This window comes from Cygnus olor, chromosome 1 (genome assembly GCF_009769625.2).
Source record: "Cygnus olor isolate bCygOlo1 chromosome 1, bCygOlo1.pri.v2, whole genome shotgun sequence".
Classification (NCBI taxonomy): Eukaryota; Metazoa; Chordata; class Aves; order Anseriformes; family Anatidae; genus Cygnus; species Cygnus olor.
The window spans coordinates 191,939,206-191,965,526 of record NC_049169.1 but is presented as its reverse complement, the minus strand read 5'-3'; the positions used below and the strand labels follow the sequence as shown (position 1 = coordinate 191,965,526).

The 26,321-nt window shown below is 36.8% G+C and overlaps 1 protein-coding gene across 1 annotated transcript in view; it reads left to right on the top strand.

Moving 5' to 3' along the window:
• The window catches only part of DDX10 (DEAD-box helicase 10), a 191,433-nt gene that overhangs the window by 11,700 nt on the left and 153,412 nt on the right, over positions 1-26,321 (top strand). Inside the window, exons 6-10 of the mRNA XM_040544089.1 lie at positions 661-850; positions 3,047-3,173; positions 4,366-4,528; positions 6,099-6,183; positions 19,192-19,293. Of these exons, the coding sequence (XP_040400023.1) occupies positions 661-850; positions 3,047-3,173; positions 4,366-4,528; positions 6,099-6,183; positions 19,192-19,293 (667 nt within the window). The remainder of the gene's footprint in view (positions 1-660; positions 851-3,046; positions 3,174-4,365; positions 4,529-6,098; positions 6,184-19,191; positions 19,294-26,321) is intronic.

Below are 26,321 nucleotides of genomic sequence, written 5' to 3'. Positions count from 1 at the left end.
TTTTATCCTCACAACCTGAATACAAATCTCAGTTTAATGGAAGGGTTTGCCTTCCTCTAAGAACTGTGCATAATTTTTAGCATAGCTTGAGGAACTTAGAAGCAATTAACAAACTAATGAAGCTGATAAAGTGCAAAATTAAGCTCTCCATACTGAGTACAATTCATGGCAGTTAGACAAGAATTGCATTAAATACATGTCCCTTTCTTAAGGTTTTGTCTGTGTGCTACTCTGTTCATTCTCTATGTTTGAATGCCAAATTGAGCTTACGCGCTGGAGAGTCTGTTTTGCTCTGTCAAGAGTAGTACAGCACTGTTTTATATTCCGTGCTTTTGTTTCTGCAATAGGACAGGGAGTTTGTAATTTGAATTCTGTCTGCAAACTGCTGAACAGATTACTTGAAATGCGGATCTTCCAATGGTTCAGCGCGTGAAATGGAGGGCTAGAGTGTATAAATATTGTTTCAAGGTCTGAGAGAATCCGTGTAGGAAATGCTATGACTTTATTGCAGTTTGTAAAAACATTTTTGGAATACAAGTATATATAAACCAAATCCTGTCATATATGGTAATTAATCTCTGCAGTGTAAGTAGGCATGGATTTAAAGTCTTTAACAGAGTAAAGCTAAAACTAGTTTTTCTCAAATCTTTTTCAATTCAGTTCTTGATGAAGCTGACAGAATTCTAGATATGGGGTTTGCTGATACAATGAATGCAATCATAGAAAATCTGCCTAAGAAACGCCAGACCTTGCTTTTTTCTGCAACACAAACAAAATCAGTGAAGGATCTTGCGCGGCTGAGTCTGAAAGATCCAGAATATGTTTGGGTTCATGAGAAAGCCAAATTCAGGTATGTTGGGATATTTTGGGGGGGGAAATGGGGGAGGAGGAGGAGGAGGAGCAGGGGGTGCTTAAACAGATGGTGATCATACTTAACTGCTTATCTGTCAGTTTCCTGAATCAGAAGTCATGTGTCTTTTTCCTTCTGTCATTGTCGGATCCTGTTGTGTGCTATCCTGAAAACAAGGAATTTCTAGGGAAGATGGTACTAGTTCTGATTGTTTCATTACAGGAGACTGAACCAGTACTTTGCTTGTGGTTCCTCAGGCAGTTTCTCTGACTGGAAGTTTTTTTTCCTTGGGAATAAGGTCCAGAGTGGGCTACAACGTCTATGGAGCAGTGTCCTGGCCATGGCAGGAGTCGCTTCTGAATTGCTACTTTTTGTTTTTTGGCTTCCTTTCCTTCTGTGTGTGCATACTTACTGTGCAGGACCAGCAGATTTATTGCACAAATACAGTTCATCCATGTGTTGTTGATGAATCTGGCATTCCAAGAAAATGGAATCCCTTCTGGGATTGTGCAGAATGAGAGTCTTGTTTGTGTGTGTGATATTAGGTGTGCAAAAGAAAGCATTTGGCATTTGTCTGTGTTGCAGCAAGACTTGTGGCTTCCAGATATGCTGGGCTTATTGTGCACGTTCAGGATTCCAGCCCTGTGCACACAAAGTAAATTTGTCCTGCTGTATAGTTTGGATCAGAATGGGAGACCCATCCCAGAGATGATGAATGTGTCACTAAATGATAAAACATGCACGTTGGTTTCTGGCACGTAGGCTTTGAAAGGAAAAAAAAGTGAAGAATGCAATTTAAAATTTTGCGTTTCTGGAGACTGTCAGATATCTCAGTGCCAAATGGCTTATAAACAAACATGCATGACTTTTTTCTCCTGTTTTATGGAGTATGTAAATATTTTCATATGTAAGATGAAGGTGGAGAAAGGTAAAGCACACTGATAAAAATGTCTCACCCAAGAACAAATGAGAAATCATCTGCAAAACAAACAGCAGAATGAGGTTGAATCCTGAGGTAGTGTTTTAACTATTTGGCTAGATTCTGCTGTAAATGTCTTTGAAAGTACTATTTTTTTTTTAAATTGGTATCCTAATTAAATATGACTCCTAGAAAAAAAAAAGTGAATATTTCATCAGAAGAGGGTGTATGAGCTTAATATGTGGGCTTCAGTTTGAGGACTGTTTCACAAATCTCTTTTTTTTTTTTGAAGCCAATTTTAAAGTACTTTTGAGTTTGGGGAAGTAGAGTTAGGTAATAAATTGAATTAAAAAAAAGGAACATTTTCAATTGTTTTAGAATTTACATCCTTAGCATACAGTATACTGTTGTGTTATGGAAACAGTTTCCTCTGAAAGACTTACAAGACAAAAAGTACTGTGGCATAATTCAAACTGAATAGCAGAATAAAATCTGGAGCAGTGTCTTGTAATTTCATCCTCCTAAGTGGCACCTCTAATAAAATAAAAAGATTTTAAATACCCTTGGTCTGTCTTGAGTGAAGCAGAGGGACTGTGAGATGAGCATTTAGATGTATTTCAAGGGCAATAATGCCAAATAACGGTTTTTAAATTTTATTTTATGTTTTTTAATTTTACAGATAATGGCGAGGTGAGTTAAGATGACAATTCAGAGCTTTACAAAGTCACTTTGCATGTCAGGGTGTAATCAGTGAAAATACATCAATGCTTTTTTTGTGTGCATGATTAGACTGTGCGTTGACATTGCCTTAAGCACAAATGATGCTTTAATAGCACTGATAGACAAAAATTGCATTTTAAGTCAAGGCAATTTGAATGTCGCTGCTTAGACATGGAAAGAGTTAGGCTTACTGCTAGTAAAAGAGTGTAAGGTAAACGAAATGAAGTCATGTCAAAAGTCACCCCCTGCCCCTCCTCTCCCCCCTGACGTTTAGTAAGGAAATTGATTCATCTTTCAACAGTATGTTTCTAGTGGAGCTGCAAGACTTGTACCTCAAAGTGGGAGAACTTTCTCAACTGACTCTTTTTCCCCCCTTTTTATGGACATTTGGCACTCAATTAAAAAGAATGGACAGGGAGCTCTCTAGATATTATATACCCATTTTTTCTCTTTTTTCCTTCCTTTTTTTTTTTTGGTCATTTTTAAGTCATGGGAACTATGGTACCTAATTCTTTCTTTCTTTCTTTTCTTTTTCATTTCCTTTTTTATATTATAAGTACCCCAGCAACTCTGGATCAGAACTATGTTGTTTGTGAGCTTCAACAAAAAGTAAACATGTTATACTCTTTCCTGAGAAGTCACTTGAAAAAGAAGACCATTGTGTTTTTTGCAAGCTGTAAAGAGGTATGTCTATCCTTTTTTTTTTTTTTTTTTTCCTCCCCTTGTAACACATTAAAACTGTATGAAAACTAAGACATTCATGTTGGTGTGAAGGCACCAGAGGTGACATTCTGGGCTAGTTTGCAACAGGAAATTGTGGAGGAGCTAAACATTGCCTACACTTACAGGAGTGTCATGCAGGCAGGGCCTGGCTGTCAGCAAGCTCAGAGCAGGAAGGTCCTGGAGACCTCAGGGTATTCAGTGACTTCTGTGCTCAAATAAACCAATCCTCCCCTAAAAGTTGTCTCGCTAAGGGCTATCAATTGCAGTTTTGCTGGGTGAGGCAGTTCGTTGGGTTACAGAATGTTTAATAGATGTACTTGCTTTCTTTAAAAGCTTTAAAAAATGGCTATATAAGAAATTATATCTGTAAAATAGTGCAGGGAAGGGTTTTTCTTATGTTTATAAAGGAAGTAATCCTTCAGTTATATACTGGCCTAGTACTATTCTGTTTAAGTTCCGTGTTTGGATGGCATAAGTATTTATTCTTATAACTTCTGCATGTATCAAATATTTTACTGTGTATATTCAACATACAATTATATGGTAAATATTACAGTTCATTCACTTATGTACAAGGTTACAGCATTTTTGTTCTGCAGTTGGCTACTGAGGACAGTGAGGTTGTGGGCTTATTTGGACACAAGTCCTCTGAGCTGCAGCTGTTACTGCAATATACATAGTTTCTGTAACTTCTTAAAAATTATTCGATATGTCTACTATAAGCTACATCATGGTACTGTGTATGATAGTAAACAGATTGTATAGAAGAAGCTGTTGAAGCTTGAAGTAGACTGTATAGACTGCTTTGAGTGCAAGCATAAGACGTTTTACTCCTCCAGTGTTATCTAAAAGCAGTGCTTCTGATGGACTTTTGATACTTCGGTTCATTGTGTACAGCTTTACTAGTCATGTCCTAAATCATTCTTGCTGGTTTGTATTAGGAAATGCCATCAAAAGGCATACTAGGCTTTTGTCTCTGTTCATTTCCTATTATAGTACCTGGGTGCGTGATAAAGTCTCAGAAATCCATGTCAGATCTTTGATGTGGAAAAATGTGTATTTTACTTAGTGCTAAGTCTGTTGTGATTTACTGGATGTAATTTTTACTGTTCAATGTTAAATCTTCTTTCTTTTTTCCTGATCTGTTGGATAGGTCCAGTATTTATTCAGAGTGTTCTGTAAGCTTCAACCTGGTCTTCCTGTACTAGCACTGCATGGCAAACAGCAACAGTTCAAGAGAATGGAAGTCTACACTTGTTTTGTTCGGAAGAAGGCAGCAGTACTTTTTGCTACAGATATTGCAGCTCGTGGCCTGGGTATGTACCCACAAAAGCTGTAATTATTCACAAAGTTATGATTTAATCCTATTAAGACTTTTTTCAATGACAGTATGCTCTGAAGACCAACCTGATCTGTAAGAAATGACCCTGTAGTTTGCTTAAGAGCTCATTAAGGTATTTCAGAAGAGATATGCTTCTTAATTAGTTCTGCTGTTTCTTTAATAGAGAGGCCAACTTCATTTGTGCTTTTTTGTTCTAGAAAGACCTAAATTGTTACTAGTCTTGTAATGTTTAATACTAAAATGGTCAGTGAAAGCTATCTTTTTTTTTTTTCCCACTGTGTAGACAATCTAGTTTTCCCAGCCACGTTATGTGACAAATAACCAGAATGAGAAAAAATGGAAATAGTGATGTATTGGCTTACTACATGCCTTAAGGCAAGATGAAAGCAGGTTTAAGTATTTCTGATATTTCTGTATCCTGTGGGTTATTCCAAAGGATATGGAAAATTACCGACCTGCCAGGATGTAGAGATGAAAACCTGAATAAATTTTACTGTTTGAATTACGAATAGCACTATAAGCACTCTGTTATTAAAGAGGCAGAATATTAGATAAAAGGAAAAGCACGAATATTTTATAGGGTCTGTTTTGGCTTGTGTTTCTTTCCATTGGACATTACTTGCTAAATTATGATTTCATTCTTTATATTTTCTGTAGATACTTCAAACTTTTTTTTTTATTTTGAAAACTTTAATTATGACAACCTGTTTTAGGAATCTGCTTGTTCTTTTAGGTAGCAAACTTTCATTGTCCAAAATGCAAGGTTTTGTCGGTATGTTTTAAGAGGAAGGTGCTCAAAAAATGGAAAAGAGAAGTGCAAATGGCTTATCATACCTTCTACTCTGTGGATGTCTCACTAGTGAGGAACTAATGTGGTTGTGTGTTTAGGTTGAGAGTGTAGGTATACCTGTGCAGTATGGCGTAACTACAGACGTGCCAGGAAGTAACTCTAACTTTCTATGATGCAAAGCATGCTGCTGCTGGTGGATAAAGGGCAGGAGTTGGAAAGTGCTCATAAATACTGTAATTCACATTGAATGTTGACTTCTTTGGCAGGCTTGGTCAATCCCTCCCTGTCATTGAGAGGGTGTGTGATATTTCTGTACATGGATAGCTGAAGTAGTGCTGTCTCACCACAGCTAACTTCAAACCCCAACTGTGTAGAATATTGAAACTCTGGGTGAGAAGTGGGTCAGATCTTGTTATTTAATTGTTAAATGTAGTGGTGTTTTATAATTTGTGTAAGACAAAGCACGTCTGTTCTTAGCAATTGTGAAATTAAGTTCCATTCAGTGCAGTGTCATAATTTAGAAAATGAAGACACCATTAATTTTAGCTTTCGTTGATGAAGAGGATGGCTGTTTATGATATGTTAATACATGCAATTAATTTTATTTTTATTTCAGAGGTTACACTCAGTGTCTATAAATTGTCCTAAATGATGGTTCTTACAGAAATCAACGCTTCAAAATAATATGTTGCTCTTGATTAGGAGAATTGGGAGTCCAGTGAGCTTAAATTTTGATGTTTTTTTCTTTATGCAGATTTTCCAGCAGTAAACTGGGTCATTCAGTTCGACTGTCCAGAGGATGCAAACACGTATATCCACAGAGTGGGAAGAACAGCCAGGTTCATATTCACTTCTCATTAATATTTTACTGTTTAAAATCATATAGCTATCAGAACAGATAATTGGCTGCACACTCACTTGAAAAAATCAAGGCACAAATTAGAAAGAATAGACGGGCTGTTATCACTAAAAGACACTTGTGATTATTTGTGTAATGGTCTGACTTAAGCTTTTCTTAGTGAGCATCTGAGACTCCTTATAGCTGAGAGAAAAGAACATGTCTAGTTGTTTAGTCTGATCAGGGAAGATTAGTGAGGAAGTCAAAGTTGTCTTTTGCACTTGGCAGGATTACTTTAATGGCTGAGTTGAGTGCATTTGTGGGTGGAAATGCTTGTTTTGCCACTGCCACGTATGGATAAATAACTGCTTTAGAGTATGGATGCAATTTCTTTGTGTCGTTGCAGACTCTTCAAAAGAATTGAAATATTTTTTCCTTATTTTAATTTGGTGAGGAAAGAATCAAACAATGTTAATAACTGGTCAAATCTTTAATTTTCTAAGTCTTTTTTAAAATTATGTTCTTAGGCATAGCCTTAGCTAAAATATTTGTGGCTAAGTCTTCATGAAGGAAGGGAGTTACCCAGTTATACTAATGAAAACCTGATTCTTGGTCTTTGAAGTAGATTTTTAAGAGAAACACTAGTAGTTATTGTGTAATTCACTTGATTACAAACTTTATTATCTGAAGGATGAAATGTGAGACCTAGCATTATATCTTGTACATAATTTAATTTGTTTGTCGTAGGCTTTTATCATGTGTGTTGCAATGTAAGTTGAAATCAAACAATGACGGAAGGTTTTTAGAATAGAATTTAGTACTCAGCACTACAGAAATTTGAAATCTGTGTTTCTGGATCAGATGGCATTAAATTTTGTACTTACAGAACTCTTTCACAATCTAGAATTCTTATTGTAATTGCTAACATTTGTGCTCTGCTCCTTCCTATGTACTCTATTTTCCTATTGACCTTTTATTATAGAACAGAATAATACATTTTTAAATGCTCTTGCAAAAATGTCTGAACAAAATTAATGAATGTTAGGTAATTAGATAAAACATGTAACTACTTACATGTAGATTTGAATTTAGCTATTCTTATGGGTCCCAACTGAGGGAAAAACCTATAAGCTTAGTGTTCTGTGGGGTGGTGGGTTTTTGTTTTGTTTAAATCCTGTATGAATTCCACGGAAGGCTTGCAATTTTGTCTTTATTACATGTCTTTTGTCTTTATTGCATAACATCATTGTGGAAAGGTAAACAATATATCATGTTCATGTTTCACTTGAATATGAGCCAGACGTTTGCCCACATGGCCAAGAAGGCCAACCGTATCCTGGCTTGTATCAGGAATAGTGTAGCCAGCAGGACCAGGGAGGTGATCGTCCTTCTGTACTCTGCTCTGGTGAGGCCGCACCTCAAGTACTGTGTTCAGTTTTGGGCCCCTCAGTACAAGAAGGACATCAAGGCCTTGGAGCATGTCCAGAGAAGGGCTACGAAGCTGGTGAAGGGTCTGGAACACAAGTCCTGTGAGGAGCGGCTGAGGGAACTGGGTCTGTTTAGTCTGGAGAAGAGGAGGCTCAGGAGAGACCTTACTGCTCTCTACAACTACCTCAAAGGAGGTTGTGGGGAGCTGGGGGTCAGCTTCTTCTCACAGGTAACTAGTGATAGGACTAGAGGGAAAGGCCTCAAGTTGCACCAGGGGAGGGTCAGGTTGAAAATGAGGAAACTTTTCTTCTCAGAAAGAGCAGTCAGGCATTGGGACGGGTTGCCCAGGGAGGTGGTGGAGTCACTGTCCCTGGGGGTGTTCAAGGAAAGGTTGGACGTGGTGCTTAGGGACATGGTTTAGTGGGTGATATTGGTGATAGGGCTATGGTTGGACCAGATGATCTTGAAGGTCTCTTCCAACCTGAATGATTCTGTGATTCTATGATTCTATATTTGGCACTGTTTAATTGGCAGTTTACACAAGCACAGAAGGCTTGTTGAGATGTGAACGGGTAAACAGCTACATCAAGCTCAATAACCACCCCTTTTCCACAATGCTTCTAATAAAATACCACGAATTAAGACGTTAGCCTTGCAGACTTAAGGGTCTGTTTTCAGAGGCGTCTTGAATACAAACTCCTGTGATGGCTTGGGACAGACTGGGGCAGGCTGTTGGGGCAGAGGGTTTGTCCCAGAGGCCACAAGCCATGTCGGGTGCCTGCTTCTTGCTTCAGCAAGCTGTCATTCAGACTTGTGTTCACATCAATTTTTCAGTAGCCAGACCTTACTGAAATTCTGAGCATCTCTGAGTGAGTTATTGGAGCCGGCAGAATTGAGACTAAGACTGAAGGCAAATTCCTTCTGTAGGGAAAGCTTCACAGGTATTTCTCCCTCGTAAACTCATACAAAGATCAGTGGAGGTTCTGCCCTACACAGGGCTTTCATTTTGGAGAACTGTTAGGCTCCCCATCCTTGAAGTAGAGCGTTCTAGAAACAGATTTGTTTGTTGATCTTAACACTATGAAATAAATCATTGAAAATAAAATAAGCGATATGTGTAATAGCTATAAGTAAATATTGTACACTAAGTAAGTATGCTAATGCAGTTTTAAAGGTGGATAATTGTGAATGTGCTTCTTGGTTAACTCTGAATGTTGAGTAGGAAACTTTACTTGTTTCCAGTATATGCAGTTAGTATGAAAGAAGCTCATCTTTCTTCTAGAAACTTGATAAAAATGAACTGAACTGCAGTTTAGTAGTCCTCATTAATGAGGTTAGAGTTAATTACAAATTTTCATGGGTTATGCGAGTGTATAATTGCCTGGAATGAAAGCTAAATTAAATATCTTGGCTAATTAGGAGACTGTGTTAAGCTGTAATTAAAACTGGGATGCCAAATACTGTTTACTTTTGAAATCAAATTATTTTGTGATACAAAAGTAAATATGAAAGTCAAGAGATAAATTACTTTTGGGAGGGGGCTGAAAAACCTTTGACTAACACTTGTGGATGTGTTCCCACCTTTATTTTGGCAGTTTTGCAAAACCTTATCTAAAATGAAAGTTGAAGATTGATTTTTTTAAATGGAGAAGACCGCCATGTTCCATAACTAGTATTTCACTTGCATTGCATCCTATGAAGAACATAAATTGCAACTTCTGCATTTTTGACTTATGGTAAAGTAAGATCAAGAAAATCTGGGTGTTGTCCAGTAATGCTTTTAGTTTATAGTGGAATTGGCATATATAGATTCTCTTCTTTTTACCTTGAAAGGTATGCCATTATTGGAGTAATTGGAAGCTATTTCTCCTACCTGCATTTTAAAGTATTTATTTAAAGTCTTAACTAGTTCAGTAACAGAATTTCTAAAATGCTGACAATACCATGGCCATGCCCATAAATATTTTTGGCTAGATTTTTGTCATACGGTCTCTTAGTGAAGTCTGTAATTTAAAATACTACATCAAAGTGTTTCCCTGTGGGTTTTAGTTTAAAAAATTCGAAGTAAATAAGTGATACTTGAACAGAGTTTTGCAAATGATCATTACTTCTGTCTTTTAATTTCTGTTGATGCCTTCTTTTCTGTAGTCCATGAAGCCTACAATTGAAAATATTCTTTGATCAGGTCTGTGAAACAAGTTGCAGAGCCACTAGGGGACAGCAGAAGATAATAGTATCCGAAGCACCCTGATATCATTTTTTTCTTTTTTTTCCCAAAATGTTTTTCCAAACATAATTTGTAAGTTGTGTGGCATGAAAGGAACATGTACTGGGATGTTTTTCGTTCAGTTGTGATTGCATTGATGAGTAGAAAAGACATCAAAATGTCTATTCTATCTTTCTATTCATGCGTAAATATCTTGCATTTTGGATGTACCCATATCCTGGCATGTCTCAGTAATTAATTGCTTTCTTTCTTAGCATTACATTCTTCCCTCTACTCTGTTTTTTCCTCCAGAGGGGACTATAAAAACTGTTTCTTTCGTACTTCTCTCTGTCAGGAGACAGTGAAATGTAAAACAGAATAAAACTTTTGCTCTGCAGTTTTTCTCTGTTAAATCCAGAGATTTATATAGGCTTTAGGTCTGACTCAGGCTCAGATTTCTGATACTAATGGTGTTTAATCCAAGTTAGGTTTGTTAGGTGCTTAAACTGACTTAGGAAAGTACTGTGTTTTTTTTTTGGTTGGTTACTAAATGTAATGTGTATATGAATATAAGTAGGCATATTCTGTCTAGCTGTACATATGCTTTTTTCCTTTTTGGCAAACTCTATTCTGAAAATGGGATAGTAAAAGTCCTTCTTCCCAAAGCAAAGTACTGTATTACCAGGACAACCTACTGTTTTGTACTGGCTGGTATGATGATTAGAACCAAGAAGTGTGAATAAAGACTAAGAAGAGCTGTAGTCATGAAATGATCTTACTCTGTCATCAGATAAATTGCTTTGAAACATGCTTATTGGGGCTCTCCTTAAGTAATTGCACACCATAAGTGTGAAAATGAGATTAAAATATCTTTAGAATAATATGTCCAAGTGACAGTAAATCATTTAAAAATGTGGGTGGCATAATGGAACTATATTTCAGTGGTGGAAACTTGTTTTTTTGCATTGGGAAATCTGAGAGAGACATGAATAAATGGCATAATCAAGATGGCATCTCCTTGTTTGATTTTCTTTTTCTTATTTGAGACATAGTGAAGCACTTTTACTGATGTTTCTTTAAAAATAAATGCAGTATTTAGACCATCTCATATTATATTGCAGTCAAATCATTATCCTAGCTCAAGTTAAGAAAAAAATAACTGCCACTAAAGGTCACAAGAAATTGTTGACACCACATATTTAACTTGCAATTCATACTGTTAAATTCTCTAAATACTGTACCCTATGTACATACCTGACAGTGGCCTGTGATGCTGCAGCCATATTTACCTGCCTTTGTATTGGCCATTAGAATTCTTTTTACAGTGGAATGACAGGAATGTTTCAATAAACTGCAGCATTAATTGGCTAAGGTTATTACCTGCTGACATGACGCTATCCTATAAGCTGTAATAAAAAAAATAAGCAAGCACCTGTGTTTCAGCACAGTAGAGTGGGCACAACTGCTGTGGAAAATGGATTGCTTACAATCCAGGCTGGAGGACCAACAACCTCCCAAAGGCCTTTTCAGATGAATTTATGGTGAACCACTGCTTGTTCTTGTCCATTGTTTCTTCTGCCTGTCTGGCAAACAATGACAAGTAACTGATATATGACTAAATGAGAGGGATTAAGGCTTTGTGACGTAAATACAACTGAGCTGCGTGATTCTCAGAACTTGTTAATAGATACAAAAAGGCTACTATTCAGACAAGAGAAGGAAAAGGTTATGAAATGATCAGAGGAAAAAAAGAAATGAACAAAACCCTGAGCAATCTCTAATTTCATAGCAATATTTTCTGATAGTTTTTTTTTTTGGATACTAAACTAAGTTCTATGCAACAAAGAACTTAGAGAGGACAAAGCACTAGAAATGAGCTAAAGAAGAAACAAAGAGTGAGGCCAGATTACTTTTTATTGATGTGCATTTGTGTTAAATGCTCAGTGGAACTTTGAATTTTTTTTTGCAACCCATGGAAAAAAAAAAAAAGCTCTTCTCGCTGGAGCTAGAAACCATCAGTGAGCATAGGCTGTATACAGAGTTTGCTCAGCTGTATATGGCAGGTAAACTTTCTGGTCTGTTGTGATTTTTGTTGGGCTGTAGGTGATAAAGACCAGTTTCAGATAGCGGTGCACACAGATCTCTTTTTAAAGCTTGTTTTAAAGAATATTCTTTATCGAATAAGAGACCATTGATCATGTAGATAGGGCAGAAATTCTGATATTCATCCATTTGTTTTCTCTGCTCTTTTGTCTCTAGAGAAAAATGGAATAACAAATTACCACAATAGGGAAGAAACCCAGCAGTGTAGAAGGTATGATAAACAGCAGATAAAATTCTTCTTGCTTCTGGGCTTTAGAGGAGTAATGTTTTATTGTTCTGAAGCTTAAATTTCACCAATCCTCTTTGTGGCAGAAGGCCTGGAAGGTAGTATAAAAAGTTGTGCTTTTTGGAAAGACTTAAAGCTGTTACTTTGTTTAAGAAATATGTTTTAAAATGGTAGTTTATATAATCAGATTTAATAGGTGAATTTTAAAACAAAAGTATGAATTACTTTATTTCTGTGGAAGGCCTTAGGGTTAAATATGGATATTAGTGCCTCTTTGTTGAAGAGTAGTGTGTGGGTGAACAGATTTATTCATATGAGTATCAGATTGAAATAGGTCTTCTCAGAATAAAGCTCTCAATTTTGACATTTTTTGGATTTGTTTAGATGTCTTATGTTGTTGCTTTACATAAAAAGAGTTCAGTGCAGACAAACGTGCATCAGTGAAACGCTTTTTCCTTCACTACTGTAGCTATTTTATCAAGGAAATGAAAATAATTTAAAAATTACATGGTAGAAATAATAGAACTTGACTCCACTTTTTCTAGTCCTTAGTATGTTAAGTATGATCAAGTTTTTAGCTAACTTAATGAAAATGTAGATTGGGAAGTCACTGTAAACTAGCTTCTGAAAACTAGATGTATATTTGCATACGCAGATAGCCATTCTCTGTTTTTAAGTACTTCTTACAAAATATGAAGAAATATGCTATGCCTGTTTTTTTCTTCACACAAATCTCAAATGCAGTCATATGTAGATTGAGAAATAGATAGACTTCCATTGGAAAAGAGGATCTATTCTTTCTGTCTTTACAGGACATTTATAAATCTTTGCTCTAAAAGCAGGGATTTTTTTTTTTTTTTTTTTTTTTAGTTTTGGTTGTGGTGGAATTGTTTTGTTCTGGTTTCTTTATGGAAACAAGAACTGTGTGCAAAGGTTTAAAGAATGTTATTTTTGCAAAATCAAGTGCTGAGGAAGTGTTCCGGGAGGGGTCTAAATTGTGTCCAGTGAATAAATGATGGCTTTACATGATGAATAATTAGGTATCACGGTGGAATTAACTATTAAATAGCTTCTTACTAATAGTTCGACTCTGTGTATGATAAACAAAGGGTCCAGCGGAAGAACTGTGGAAATATGTAATAAGATAGTGTAATGGACATGCAAAAGTGAACAAACTTAGTGGGCTTGGCTTTCTAGTTATTAGACTAACAGCTATTTAACCTTAATGTTTTGTGGTTATAATGACTGGCGTGACTTCCCATGTATTACAGTTAAGATATTAATGAAACAGGTATTTTACGCTTAAATTTCATGTAATCTTTATGCTGCATCATACTTGGTTTTGTTTTCTGTTTTTAAGCTCTGCAAACTGATAGAAATCTGACTGGGAAACACAGGGAATGATGACTGAGGGTGCACTCATTTCAAATAATATATTGTGTAATGCACATAGTCTATTTTGGAAATACATTGTGTGTGTGTGTGTGTGTTTCTTGGGTATTTCAGAAATCTTTTTGACTTTCTAGGAGAAGTTCTCTGGACACTGCAGTTATCATCTACAAATCTTTAAAGGTGCTGGCCTCATTGCTCTCACAAATTTTACCGTTATCCTTCTTGGTTTTGAGTTTGACCGAAGTGTATTTTCAGAACTAAATTATTTAATAAATGAGATTAAAACTGATGCCTTGAATTAATGTCTGTGTAGGACTAGAGTTTGAACGTCGGATTATTACTAGGCTGTTCAGCCCTACATAAATACTAATAAGGTGTTGTCTGATTATAAAGCCCAGCTAGAGAATCTTTCTGAAGTCAGCCAAATTTAAAATTTCAATCCTGTTAATCTGATTTCAAATATTAAGCTTCTTATCTAAGGACATAACCATAAGCTCAAGAAACTATTTATAAAGTTTCTTGGATTTCAGTCCATATGTACTAGTTTCCTTCCCCAGATGTCACAGCAATACAATAGAAATATTACTGAAATACACATTGAGTGCAATAATTTAGTTTATTAGATATGGATCATAACCACAATTTTCTTAATGATATGAGATACGCTTCACTCGGGTCCTTATGGCATAATACGCAGCACAATTTTAATTGTTAAACTTATCTTTCTGTTTTTTCTCCTTCATTAATTTTATGAATATTTACCTACTTATAGGCACATAGTTATGCCTTCATCCAAAGGCTGGATGAGAAGGAAATAGGATCCGTTATTTAGGGCTCTGTGGTACTGGCTAATTATAAGTAGAGAAAAGAAAAACGGTTAAAAATGTCAAGAGCGCTGTTTCCCCAGTAAAGGATCAAAGAGTTGCAGAATAACTCATTTACTTAAAGAAAAAGGTTAAAATCAAGAGGATAGATTCTGTCATGGTGAATAAACTATTTAAACTTCAGCTAAAAATCACCTCGAGCTGCTGGCTAGTATCAAGTAGGAAGGAACTGATAGCATGGCAACCACTCATTGACAGCAGGATGAGAAAAAATGGTTTTCGTGGAGGCCAAGTAGCTGATCAGTTATTGCTAGCCTTAAACTATCTTTTCATCTGCAATCAGTGTAAATACATCATTCCTACCCTTTGCTTTATAGTGCTAATTATGATTTGTCACTGCTTCTTTGCTTGTAATTCAAGATAGAGTTACAGAGAAGTTACTTGCCTTTTGATAAGTATTGAAGCCAGCAGACTAATAAATAAATAGGAGAGAGATGAATATCTTTTTTCAAAGACTTTGTGCAAGTAAGATGCAATTTTCTGCAGAATGGGAACGAATAGTATCTGGAATACTAAGGGACTGTTAAAATTGCAATGCAAAGGTGACTCCCTGCTTTGGTTTGTTGATCACCTTGAGGATATGACAAGATAAGTAATATCATCAATTACTAAACAGTCGAGAAAGTGTGATTACTTTGAGGTTAACTTACTTTTCTCCAGCACAGTTGAGGTGCATACTCAATTAATTCTGGTGATTTGTTATTCACTAAGACAGATGTTTGGCTTCAGTGATAACAGGCAACTTGAAGGCTGCTATTAGCAGGAATGGGGAGAACTTCTCCTAATGTCATCTTTTCTGTAGAAGTAGTCCTCGTACTGAAGAATTTCAGTAACTGAGTTTGACTCTTTGCTGCTTTGTCATCTATAAAGGCTCAAAGGTTTCGTCTGTGTCTACTGAAAATAATTACAGGAATTCTCTTTTGTTGGCATTAGTGGAGAACTTTATTCCCTTAAGAGGCTGAAGGATGTTCTTTTCTCCTATATTTCAGGCATTGTAATGGAAACAAATGCCGAGCAGAAAATTTAAGTGTTCTTTTCTTTATTGTTTATGACAGTTTTTAGTAGATAGTGCTTTCATAAGTTTGCTAATATAGAAGTTCTTGGTATGAAAGACACAGAGAAAAACTTCTGAAAATTGAAGCTTTCCTTTGCAACCTGTCTTGGAGGTTATCTTTAAGACCATAATTTTCTTACTATCACGTTAGTAAGTTGTTCTTTTTCTTTTCGATAAATAAGATAAAACTTTGTCCAAGCAAAACTCATTTTTTGTAGGCTTGGATTTTGTTTTCTGTAACTAAACACCCATGGGAGAGACTAAACAGATACAAACCTTCCCAGATGGTACTTTAGATTATTTGTTTTTCAGCTTACTCAATTCTATAATAATTTCGTTTTCATGTTTAGCTCTGAAAGAGCAGCATTAATATTAAACCATCTGTTTTAATTAATTAAATCACACTTGCAGTATAAAAATGGGCAAAGACTCCTTAAGTAGGTTTAAAATATTGACATTTGAGAGAGTGAATGTTTCCAAAGTAGGTAAGGAAAAGGCTTATACTGCATCAGTAGTTATCAGATGTCTTTCAGTCCCTTTGAATCTTTGAAGGCATCAGCTCTGAGAAGTATTTAAATTTTTTTTTTCTTATTAGTTGCCAAAAGATGAGAAAGTATGGATATTTGGAAACCTTTATCTATTTATTGTCTATTTTCATGTGATTGTTCCTCTACTTAGCTATAGTACTATTTTCTCTCTATAAAGGCTTTGTAAGACTTAAACATTGAAAACGTTGTTGTTCATAGATAACAGGTTGTGGTAGGTTTTTGTGTGTGAATTATGTATGGAATGTACTTGCAGTATTACATCTCCTGAACTTGTACTTCCTGAAAGGAAGTGTTTAGCACTAACAATGCAAGAACACCTTTCAAGGGTCAGCTTGAAGCTTTATCTGGTCCTGCATGATGTTTTGAGAGTAACCTTGGGTGTACTGAGGAAAAGCTATTAAAGCAAAACTGATGTAGAATGACATTTCCCATACTATATCATAACACAGTTTGGATCTGTGGCTTGCAGAGAGGGTATCTGCATTTATTGACCCATGATGGGTATTTCTTATATGATTTGTATGGCACTGGCCTTTCACAGCGTGTTGCACACTGAATAAAAGAAATATATTTAAACAGCAATTTAAGAATTTTGTCAGGCATTCAAAGATAAGAAATGTCAGGAAAAAAACAAAACAAAAAAACTGTACAAACCACTTCCTACCTTTAACTAAAGGTAAGGAATCTACAGAGACCATCCTTTGTAGGTGTGTATATATATATGGTGGAATTAAGACTTTTTTTTTGTCATCTTGATAAAGGAGGAATATTCTTATTAAGAGATTAGACAGGTACTCTTTCCAGATACCTGGTCATTCTCATAGACCTTTTCTGAATCCTTTCCTGTCATAGCATCTATTTTGAAGAGACTAACAGGTCTGTGTGTGTTACTCTGTGTAATGAATTGGTGAGACTCTTTCTGACAGCAATATAATTTCTGTCTTCCTGTCTCATACAAGCTTTCAGTAGATAAAAGAGAGTATTTTCTTTTCTCCTTGTTTTCTACAGTACTGAGAGTTCTTTTTGATGAATAATTAGTTGCCTTGGGACTGTGATCATCATTTTTTGCCATAAAGGGCAGAATCTTCTGTGGTTCATTGGCTTTCCAGGAATCCATTGCTTGTTCAGACAGTGTTGGCATCTGCTACCTACTTGGTGGAAATACAGCCTGGAATCTGGTTGGGCTGAAGTAAATAGAACTTTCTTAGAAAGTGGGCTTGGTCTATACATGCAAGTCATTCCCAACTTTAATCATTATATAAAGAGCCAAAAAATTCATGGAATGTTCTGTCAGCAATGGCTTATGGTCTGCTGTGCTGTTGGTAAAGATAGTCACTTGCCTTAAGCCCGAGAGTTCTTTTATTTAGAACTCTTTTGAAAAAAAAGACTACAAGCTGATATTTCTGCATTAAGAACATTTTAGGTCTATTAATTACGTGGATTAAAATAATGCAATTATATACACATATTTACAATTTCTCTCCCTCACCCCCAAACAGTATTGTTTTGGGGGTCAAATTCCAAATGTGTTACTGTTTGTTTTCATATATTCTTACCAAACAATTTAAAAACTATGAACTTTCACGGTGTTGGTGTATGGCAGAAGCTCTCCTCTTGTATCAATTTGATTTCTACGTGAAATGCCAAAATATAGAATGTAAGGGTTAAATTTTAATGATGAAGGTCTTGTAAAAATTTTAAAGGCAGTATAATTTTTTAAATCATCTTTAAAAGTCAGTCCCCAAACCCGTAATACATAGCACTGAGCAAAAAAGAAAAAGGCATTGCAGAACATTTTGTTGTGATTTTTCAGATTCATCAAATGAAAGCAAAGAGCTGTAATAAAAGCTGTCAGACTGTTTTAACTGCAGATTTTGTTGCTGCTTGTGTTGCTTACTCTGCTGTGACAGATAGTGTTTATAGTTTTCAAACAGTTTTGCAGTTCTGTTTTTGCCAAGTGATAACTGTTTATACTTGGTGAAATACGGGCTCTCTATATTCCATCTGAAGTGGTTTTTATCAATTAATGGTGTGACTGTTGTTTGGTGTGCCGAAGGATGTACTTTGCACTCTCCGTGGCTGAAGATAACTCACTGGAGGCCAGAGTCTTGACTCCAGCACTTCCTTACGCAGCATTTCTGTCCCTGTATCTGTGCGCAAAGACTGGACGGGTGATTTCCTGGAATCACAGAATGGCTTGGGTTGGAAGGGACTTTAAAGGCCATCTAAATCCAGCCCCCCTGCCATGGGCAGGGATGCCATCTACCCAACTTGGCCTTGAACACTTCCAGGGATGGCGCATTCACAGCTTCTCTGGGCAACCTGTTCCAGTGCTTCACCACCCTCACAGTAAAGAATTTTTTCCTTATATCCAGTCTAAACCTACCCTCTCTTAGTTTAAGGCCATCACTCCTTGTCCTGTCACTCCACCCCTTGACAAAGATTTCCTCCCCAACTTTTCTGTAGGCCCCCTTTGGGTACTGGAAAGCTGCTGTAAGGTCTCCCCGGAGCCTTCTCTTCTCCAGGCTGGACTTCCCCAGCTCCCTCGGCCTGTCTTCACAGGATAGGTGCTCCAGCCCCTCGATCATCCTCGTGGCCCTCTTCTGGACTCCCTCTAATGCCATGTCCTTCTTGTGCTTAGGTTCACATGGGCCTACTTCTCAAGCTTGTAAGGTTGTTTCCATCGCTGCCAAGTTTTTCTTGGAATATGTCACCTACCTTGGCACGGTTTTGTTCTCTGTGGTTTCTGACCTGAACGCAAACTGGTAACATCTCCCACCCTCCTGCTGACAGTTGGTATCTTTTGTATAATACTTTCCTTGATGTTTCTCCTGATGGAGAAGAATGAATGCAATTGGAATAAAGGCCCAGCAGGGAAATGTGATGGAGTAAAAGCAGCCAAAGATATTTGAATGGCAAGAAGAAAATGAATAGATAAGGGACAGTGGGAGAGTTATTGGCATAGAAACAGACTGAATGGAATAAAGGTAGAGGAAGAAGTTAACTTCCCATACAGAACACAGGCCAGTTATGTTTGAGGTGACTGAAAAGTTTTACCTGCATAGAAAAAACAAGACAGATACGAGTGGAGAAGGCAGTAGGAGTACAACAAAAAATTGTATGTTTTGCATGTTTAATTTGTTTCAATTTTTTTTTCCTTTGGATCAGATACAAAGAAGGGGGTGAAGCTTTGTTAGTGCTGCTTCCCTCAGAAGAAAAAGGCATGGTGCAGCAGCTGGTGCAGAAGAAAGTACCTGTCAATGAAATAAAGTAAGTGACTGATGGTTTGTCTGCCAGCCTTTCCTGAGGAATAACATGTTATGAGTATGACAGTCATGGTGGTATCAAATTCTTGAATTGCCTGGAATTGGACAAACAAGGGAAATGATTTGTTTTCAATGCTGTTGAAGAAGAAGAAAAGACCTTGAGAGGTTACCTATTCCATCTCTTTTCCTAAAAGCGGGGTTGGCTGTACAAATTACATGTACTTAATGCTTGTCTAATTTGCCAATGAATATTTCCACAATTTCGCAAAGTGATCTCATCTATACTCAACAGTTCTTGTCATTAAGTTTTTTTCCTCAAGTGTCTGATAAGTCTTACAATAATTTAAGTGAAATATTTCTTTTATCCCGTGCCAAGAATTTATCGAAAATGATATTCTCATACTCTCTGCAGCTACTTCTTATGTAATTGAGCATTATCACCCTATCTCTTTCCCTTTTCATTTGCAGATTAAATAATTACAATTTCTTTAATCTTTCCTTGTAATGTTTTTTAGACCTTTCGCTACTCTGGTTTCTCTTACCTGTCTTTTCTTTAGTTCTAGACTATTTCTCCAATTTGTCATGATCTTTCTGAATTGGCTAGTTGAAGAACAGGAAGTAAAAATTTGACTAAGTGGTCATTTTTGTTACTGGAGAGAATATACTAATGGAGACCAGTAGGGATCTATGTTCTCTGTACCAATGAGAGCTGACTTTGAAAGAGTTACAAAATTATATAATGATACTATGTTTAAAAAAAAAAGCCCCCTCCCGTTTATATTTTCAATATATATTAAATGCAGAGTAATGTACCTGTAGGAAAGAAATAAGCCCTAGCTTTAAAAACAATAAATAAAGAAAACACTAAAAATAAATCAGTGGTGATTTCTTACTTAGCAGTTCTATGTTTTTTGAGGCTGTCAGCTCAATGCTAAATCAACAGAAGAAACAGAATTGTAAAAAAATATGGGGGGAGGAAAATAGCGTGAATGCAAGTCAGGAAATACACTGTGAGCTTGACTCCATTTTGAATGCTCACATAGTTCAGGTTACCACATGTCAGAAGTCACAGAGTGGAGCTAGAAGAAATCCAGAAAAGGATGATGCAAGGTAGGAATTAATTTCTACCAGTTGATAAGAGCAAGGCTAGGACTGTTTTATTTTGAAAAGTTATGGTTTGAAGGTGAAGATACCTAAGACTAGAAGATTATTAACTGTATGCAGAGAGTGTTGGTGGAATAATTGTTTTGGAGAATAAAACAGAATAGGGTGAAACTTTAAGTGGCTATTATTACGTCAACACTTAAACCTTCAGGTCTGCTTAAAAATAACTTATAGTATGTTCTTTGAATTCTAATGAGAAAAAATAAGAAATTACTACTATTTATATCATTACCTGATTTTTTTTTACACTTCCATACATGTTTGTCAAGTTAAGAAATGCAAGTGAACACATGCTTTACGACTTCTCATAATAATGACACTGAATAATGACACTTTCTCACTTAATTTCGCTTTTTCTGTTGTAAATTAATAGGATGCATTAAGGTAAGCCAGGATAAGGTGTTCAACTGCAATTTGATGGGAAAGTGACTTTTAACAAACTTTTTTTTTTTTGTAAGTGGAAAGTAAGGCTCAAGTGGTCTGCTACAGTTGTGGTGGTAGTGATAAGCAAAAGCTTGGAATGACAACCACAGAATACTGTTAGTTTCTACTGAATCTTACTCTTTGAGTTCACCAGCATTCAGCTTCACAAGGCAGTAGGCTACGAGCAGGACTTTCCTGACTGTTTTCGCTGATGATTGCTGTTTTTAATATCACAGTTAAATATCATCACTCCAAACATGCAATGCCTGGACACAAGTTGTCATTTCTGTGGAGTATAAAAACATGCATATAGCACTTTCCAGATTTAAGGTTTAGTGGATTTTTTTTAAATTCTAGTGGTTGTACTTGCAAACTGTGCTTGTGAATATAGTTTCTAACAGAATGACTACACAGCAGCCAGTGAAGTAAATACACTTTTTTTGGCAAATACAGGTAGCAATTCTGTATAGAACATGCATGAACTTCAAACAAAAGATACCTTTTGCTAAGACAGCAAAACTGAAGTCAAATAGCTACTAAAAGTCTAATTGTTCCTGAAGTTTTCTTTTACTGTCTCTGGTGTTTTCTTTTCCTTTAAGCATCATAGCACCTTAAAAGAATCACTTGAATAACCACCACAGTCTAAGCAAAATGTCTTTTTTTTCCAGACATCATCTTTTGTGTTCTTAAAATATTTAATCAAATCATTAATCTCATTTTGGTTTTCTCTAAATAAATGTCTGTTCTCATGCACAGTATAAATAGTTCATGTTTCTTTGGCAGCTAAGGTTTTAACTTCATGAATAATATAGTTAATTGTTTGAATAGGTTATGGAACCAGTATAAGCAAAGTCAAGGATTTCAATAAATAATACTTTTTAACAGCCTGCCCCCTATGCTTCAGTTTCCCAGTTTGCAAGGGACACCTTTATTAATATTTGCAACATTGTAATGAAGGGTACTACTTTTAATTAGAATGGTCTACTTACTGTGTTTAACACTTGTTTAGCACGGTACTTCTAAAAGGCTGACTGAAGTTCTTAAAAAAAAAGAAAATAAATTTTGTAATTACTTCTAGATTTCAAACCACCTCCATCCTAAAAGCTATTAATGACAATTCTTGTCAGGTTGTTTACTTCTAACCAGTTTCCCAATTACTACAACCCTGGTGTGTTTTGTCAGTTGATAAATTGCTGAAGAAGTTCCATCAGCTCATGAATGACATTGCAGGTCTCTTGCTGAAGTTTTCTTGTGTTGTGTATACATATTCATACAATTATAGATCTCAAGAATTGTTCTACGTGGTGAGTTAGATGTTTATGAGCGTTGCTTTCTGCAAATGGGGTTTAACTCTTCAACCTTCTGAAATTCATTTTGAAAGCTTTTTATTTCTAAAACATCATAGACTCATAGAATTTTGCTGTTTTTGTTAGCATTTTATCTTGCATAAGTATCATAAGAACCAGTTTTCTGCTCCTTTCTTGTTTTGTATTTCTTCTACAAACAGCTGTTAACGTTTCTTTACTTTGTTTATGTAGGGCTTTTAAAAGTTACATAATTTGAAGGATGTAGGGGGAAGAATTTTTGAACAGGTATTTAGGAAAATAAAAGGCTAGGGTTTGTTTTGTTTTCCTGACTTTCAATTTTATAGCGAAGCTCCCTGTGGAGTTTGCTACAGTATACCATTCTTTTCTAATCAGCACAAGCTGCAAATTTACAGTTAATGCTTTTAATGATGTCATTTTTTGTTGCTCAAGCAGAGCAAGAGAAACTAAAATATGCAACAATAAATATAGTACTGTAGAGTATTCAGATATAGCAAAAACTACTCTGAAGGTATTAAATGTTATAGACATATTTATTAGTCTATAACTTCAAAGTTTTAGATGCAAACTGTAAACTGAAATTATTTTTGATAATACCTTGAGATTTCTTCATTGCATCTAATTTTGTTGAGTAACAAGATCAAAGCTGCTTCTGAAAGGGTTATCATAACAAGTTTCTTCTCTCTAGAAAATTTTACCAAAGGAAGTGCAAATAGAGAAACAGAATCACTTAGGTCGGAGAAGACCTCTACGATCGTCAAGTCCAACTGTTAACTTAGCACTATTAAGTTTTCCAGTAAACCATGTCACTAAACACCACATCTGCATATCTTTTGAATACCTCCAGGGATGATGCCTCAACCACTTCCCTGGGCAGCCTGTTAAAATGATTAACAACCCTTTCAGTGAATAAATTTTTCCTAATATCCATCTTAAACCTCCCCTGGCTCAACTTGAGGCCATTTCCTTTTGTCCTATCACTTGTTGATTGAGAGAAGAGACTGCCTCACTACAGTCTCCTCTGAGGTATTTGTAGAGGGCAGTATCGTCTCCCCCGAGCCTCCTTTTCTCCAGACTAAGTAACTCCAGCTCTCTCAGCCTCTCCTCGTAAGACTTGTTCTCTAGGCTCTTCACCAGCTTTGTTGCCTGTGTTTGGGCATGCTCCAGCACCTCGATGTCCTTCTTGTACTGAGGGGCCCCAAACTGAACACAGTGTTTGGGGTGCAGCCTCACCAGAGCCGAGTACAGAGGGACAATCAATTCCCTGGTCCTGCTGGCCACACTATTTGTGGTACAAGCCAGGATGTTGTTAGTCTTCTTGGCTACCTGAGCACACTGCTGGCTCATATTCAGCTGACTATTGACCAATACCCCCAGGTCCCTTTCTGCCAGGCAGCTTTCCACCCACTCCTCCCCTAGCCTGTAGCACTGCATGAGGTTGTTGTGCCCCATGTGCAGGACCAGCACTTAGCCATGTTGAGCCTCATGCAGTTGGCCTCAGCCTATCGGTCCGACCTATCCACATCCCTCTGTAGAGCCCTCCTGCCTTCAAGCAGATCAACACTCGTGCCTAACTTGGTGTCATCTGTGAACTTACTGAGGGTGCACTCAAGCCCCTCATCCAAATCATTGATAAAGATAGTGAAGAGAACTGGCCCCAGTGCTGAGACCTGCGGGACACCACTAGCGACTGGTCACCAACTGGATTTAACTCCATTCACTATGACCCTGGGCCCAGCTACCCAGCTGTTTTTTTTATCCAGTGAAGTGTGTGCCCATCCAAGCCATGAGCAGCCAGTTTCTTGAGGAGATTGCTGTGGGAAACAGTGTCAAAAGCTTTACGATCATCTAGGTAGATCACATCCACAGCGTTTCCCTTATCAACTAAGCACATCACCTTGTCATAGAAGTGATCTGGTTAGTCGAGCAGGACCTGCTTTTCATAAACCCGCGCTGACTGGGTCTGATCACCTGCTTGCCCTGTAAGTGCCACACGGTGGCACTCAAGATGATCTCCATGACCTTTCCTGAGGTATATAGCCAACAAGAAATATTGCTAGCTTTAATATTATAACAAGAATGTGGTTATTGAAAGAAGCTGCTGCTTTTGATTCTCACAGTGGTGAATACTTAGATATGTGTTCTACATGGCAGTATTATTAATACTGGAGATTCTGTTAAAACTTGCCGCCTCCTGAAAGCCATCATTACTGTAGGAAAGCCATTTGTGTCACTACCCAGTGTGGTTACATATCTGTACGTGATGTGCTGGTGTGAGGCTGGCAGCTCTGTGCAGTCACTCGCTGTCCCAGCTCTTCCTGCTCTCTACAGCCTTACAGGTTGTCTCTGCTCTTCAGGAAGCCAAGTTCCAGACTGATAGCATAGAGCAAAAATTGCTGCTGCTTGGAAGCTGGGTGGAATATTGAAACTATATGATGGAAAAAAAAAGTGATTTTAAGTTTAAAAACTGCAAGTAATGCTTTTGTAACAAAATAGCAATACGGCCTGCACTGGTTGTCTTAGAGTTGGCTTCATGTGGGCATCCTCTCTTGAAAATCCCGTGTTGGATGAATTGCCATCTAAACACCCGTCTAGTTTTGGTAGTCCATAAAGTTGAAATAAATAAATCATAAGGAGAGGAAAAAAAATGTTGGAAATACTTCTGACTTACTCTGTACAGTCTTGCAAGTTTAGATCATTACTAAAGTTTTTCTCATGTCATATTTTTTAACTAGCAGCCTTTCCCCTAGATGTATTGCATGCTGGTGAAATGAAACTTCCTTGCCCATTTTTTCAAGAATACTTACATCTCATAAGCAGCTGGGTGCGAATCAATTCCAGAATTGATTCGCACCATGGCCTGACTCTCAGTGTGTCCCCATGTTGTGTTTGCTGAACGTATGGCTCAGTTTCCGATGTACTGATATCTTGCAATTTATCTGCTTCTCATGTTGTCTAAAAGGGACATGTTATCAGTGAGTTTATGTTGTAAAGACTTTGAAACAAGAATACAAGTTGAAAACTCAAAACTTCGATTTACACTACAATATCTTACCTTGCGTTTAGCTACGAAGTATCACATTTTCTAAATTACTTAAAATTTGTTGACTGCACATGGATTTTATTTTTTTACAACTGGTCTAAGACTGTTGTTCATAATGCTTGGAGGACCTAATAGCGGGCCTGGGTGAGAATTGGAACTTGGTATGCGTTTTGACTTTGACAGTGAGTTAGTCATAACTACAACAGCTCCACAGCTGGTTTTGCCTTTACTGAGAGCTTTCATGTAGACTGTGTTTCCTTAGCTTATTGAGGATATGAGACTGCCAGATGCTTTGCTGACATCAAGATACATCTGCTGTTCCTTTCCTATTGACTAAGCTGTATTGCCAATTAATGACGTTTGCTTATTTTCTTCAGGTATTTACAAGTTGATATTTCAGTACCAAGTGAAGAAGAAATGATTGTTTAATTTCTTTTCTTGCCACCTTTGAAGATGAGCACTATGTTTATCTGCCCTGTTTCCTAGATTATCTACCTCAGATGAGTTTACACAAATGAATATAACTATGTCCCGAAGCACGCTTTCTCTCTAGATAAGGTGCAAGATTCTTTTGACCCGGTTGTTTTATCAAAGTACCTGTTAACCGAGGATTTCCAGTTCGGGTGTGAGCTTGGACTGTGCTGTAACTGTTGTCAGCTGCCACTTGAGTGAAGACAAGGGAGGGGGAAAAGGCACAGGCTAATTTAAGTGCATGTTATCTATTAGTAACTTTCCCATAACATAATAGTAATCCAACACTTTTCTGGGATGTCTTACTATCAGTGATAAGTTTTTTTTTTTTTTTTTGTAATTTTTGCTATCCCTTCCTATCTGTCTATCTGTATACACACACAAATTTTTTCTTATTTCTTTATTCCAGTGTATTTGTGCTGGTTTTTATACTTGGATTCAGTTCTGCTTTTAGGTTTCTTTTTGAGTTTCAGGTCATTGTAAACCTCTTGATTTTGTCTAGCTAGCTTTTTTACTCTCCTTCCTTTATTTCCTTTGCAGTGAGGTCGTATATTTTGTGTTTGTACCTTCTAATACAATTCAGTATTCCTGAAGCTGCTGCTTTTA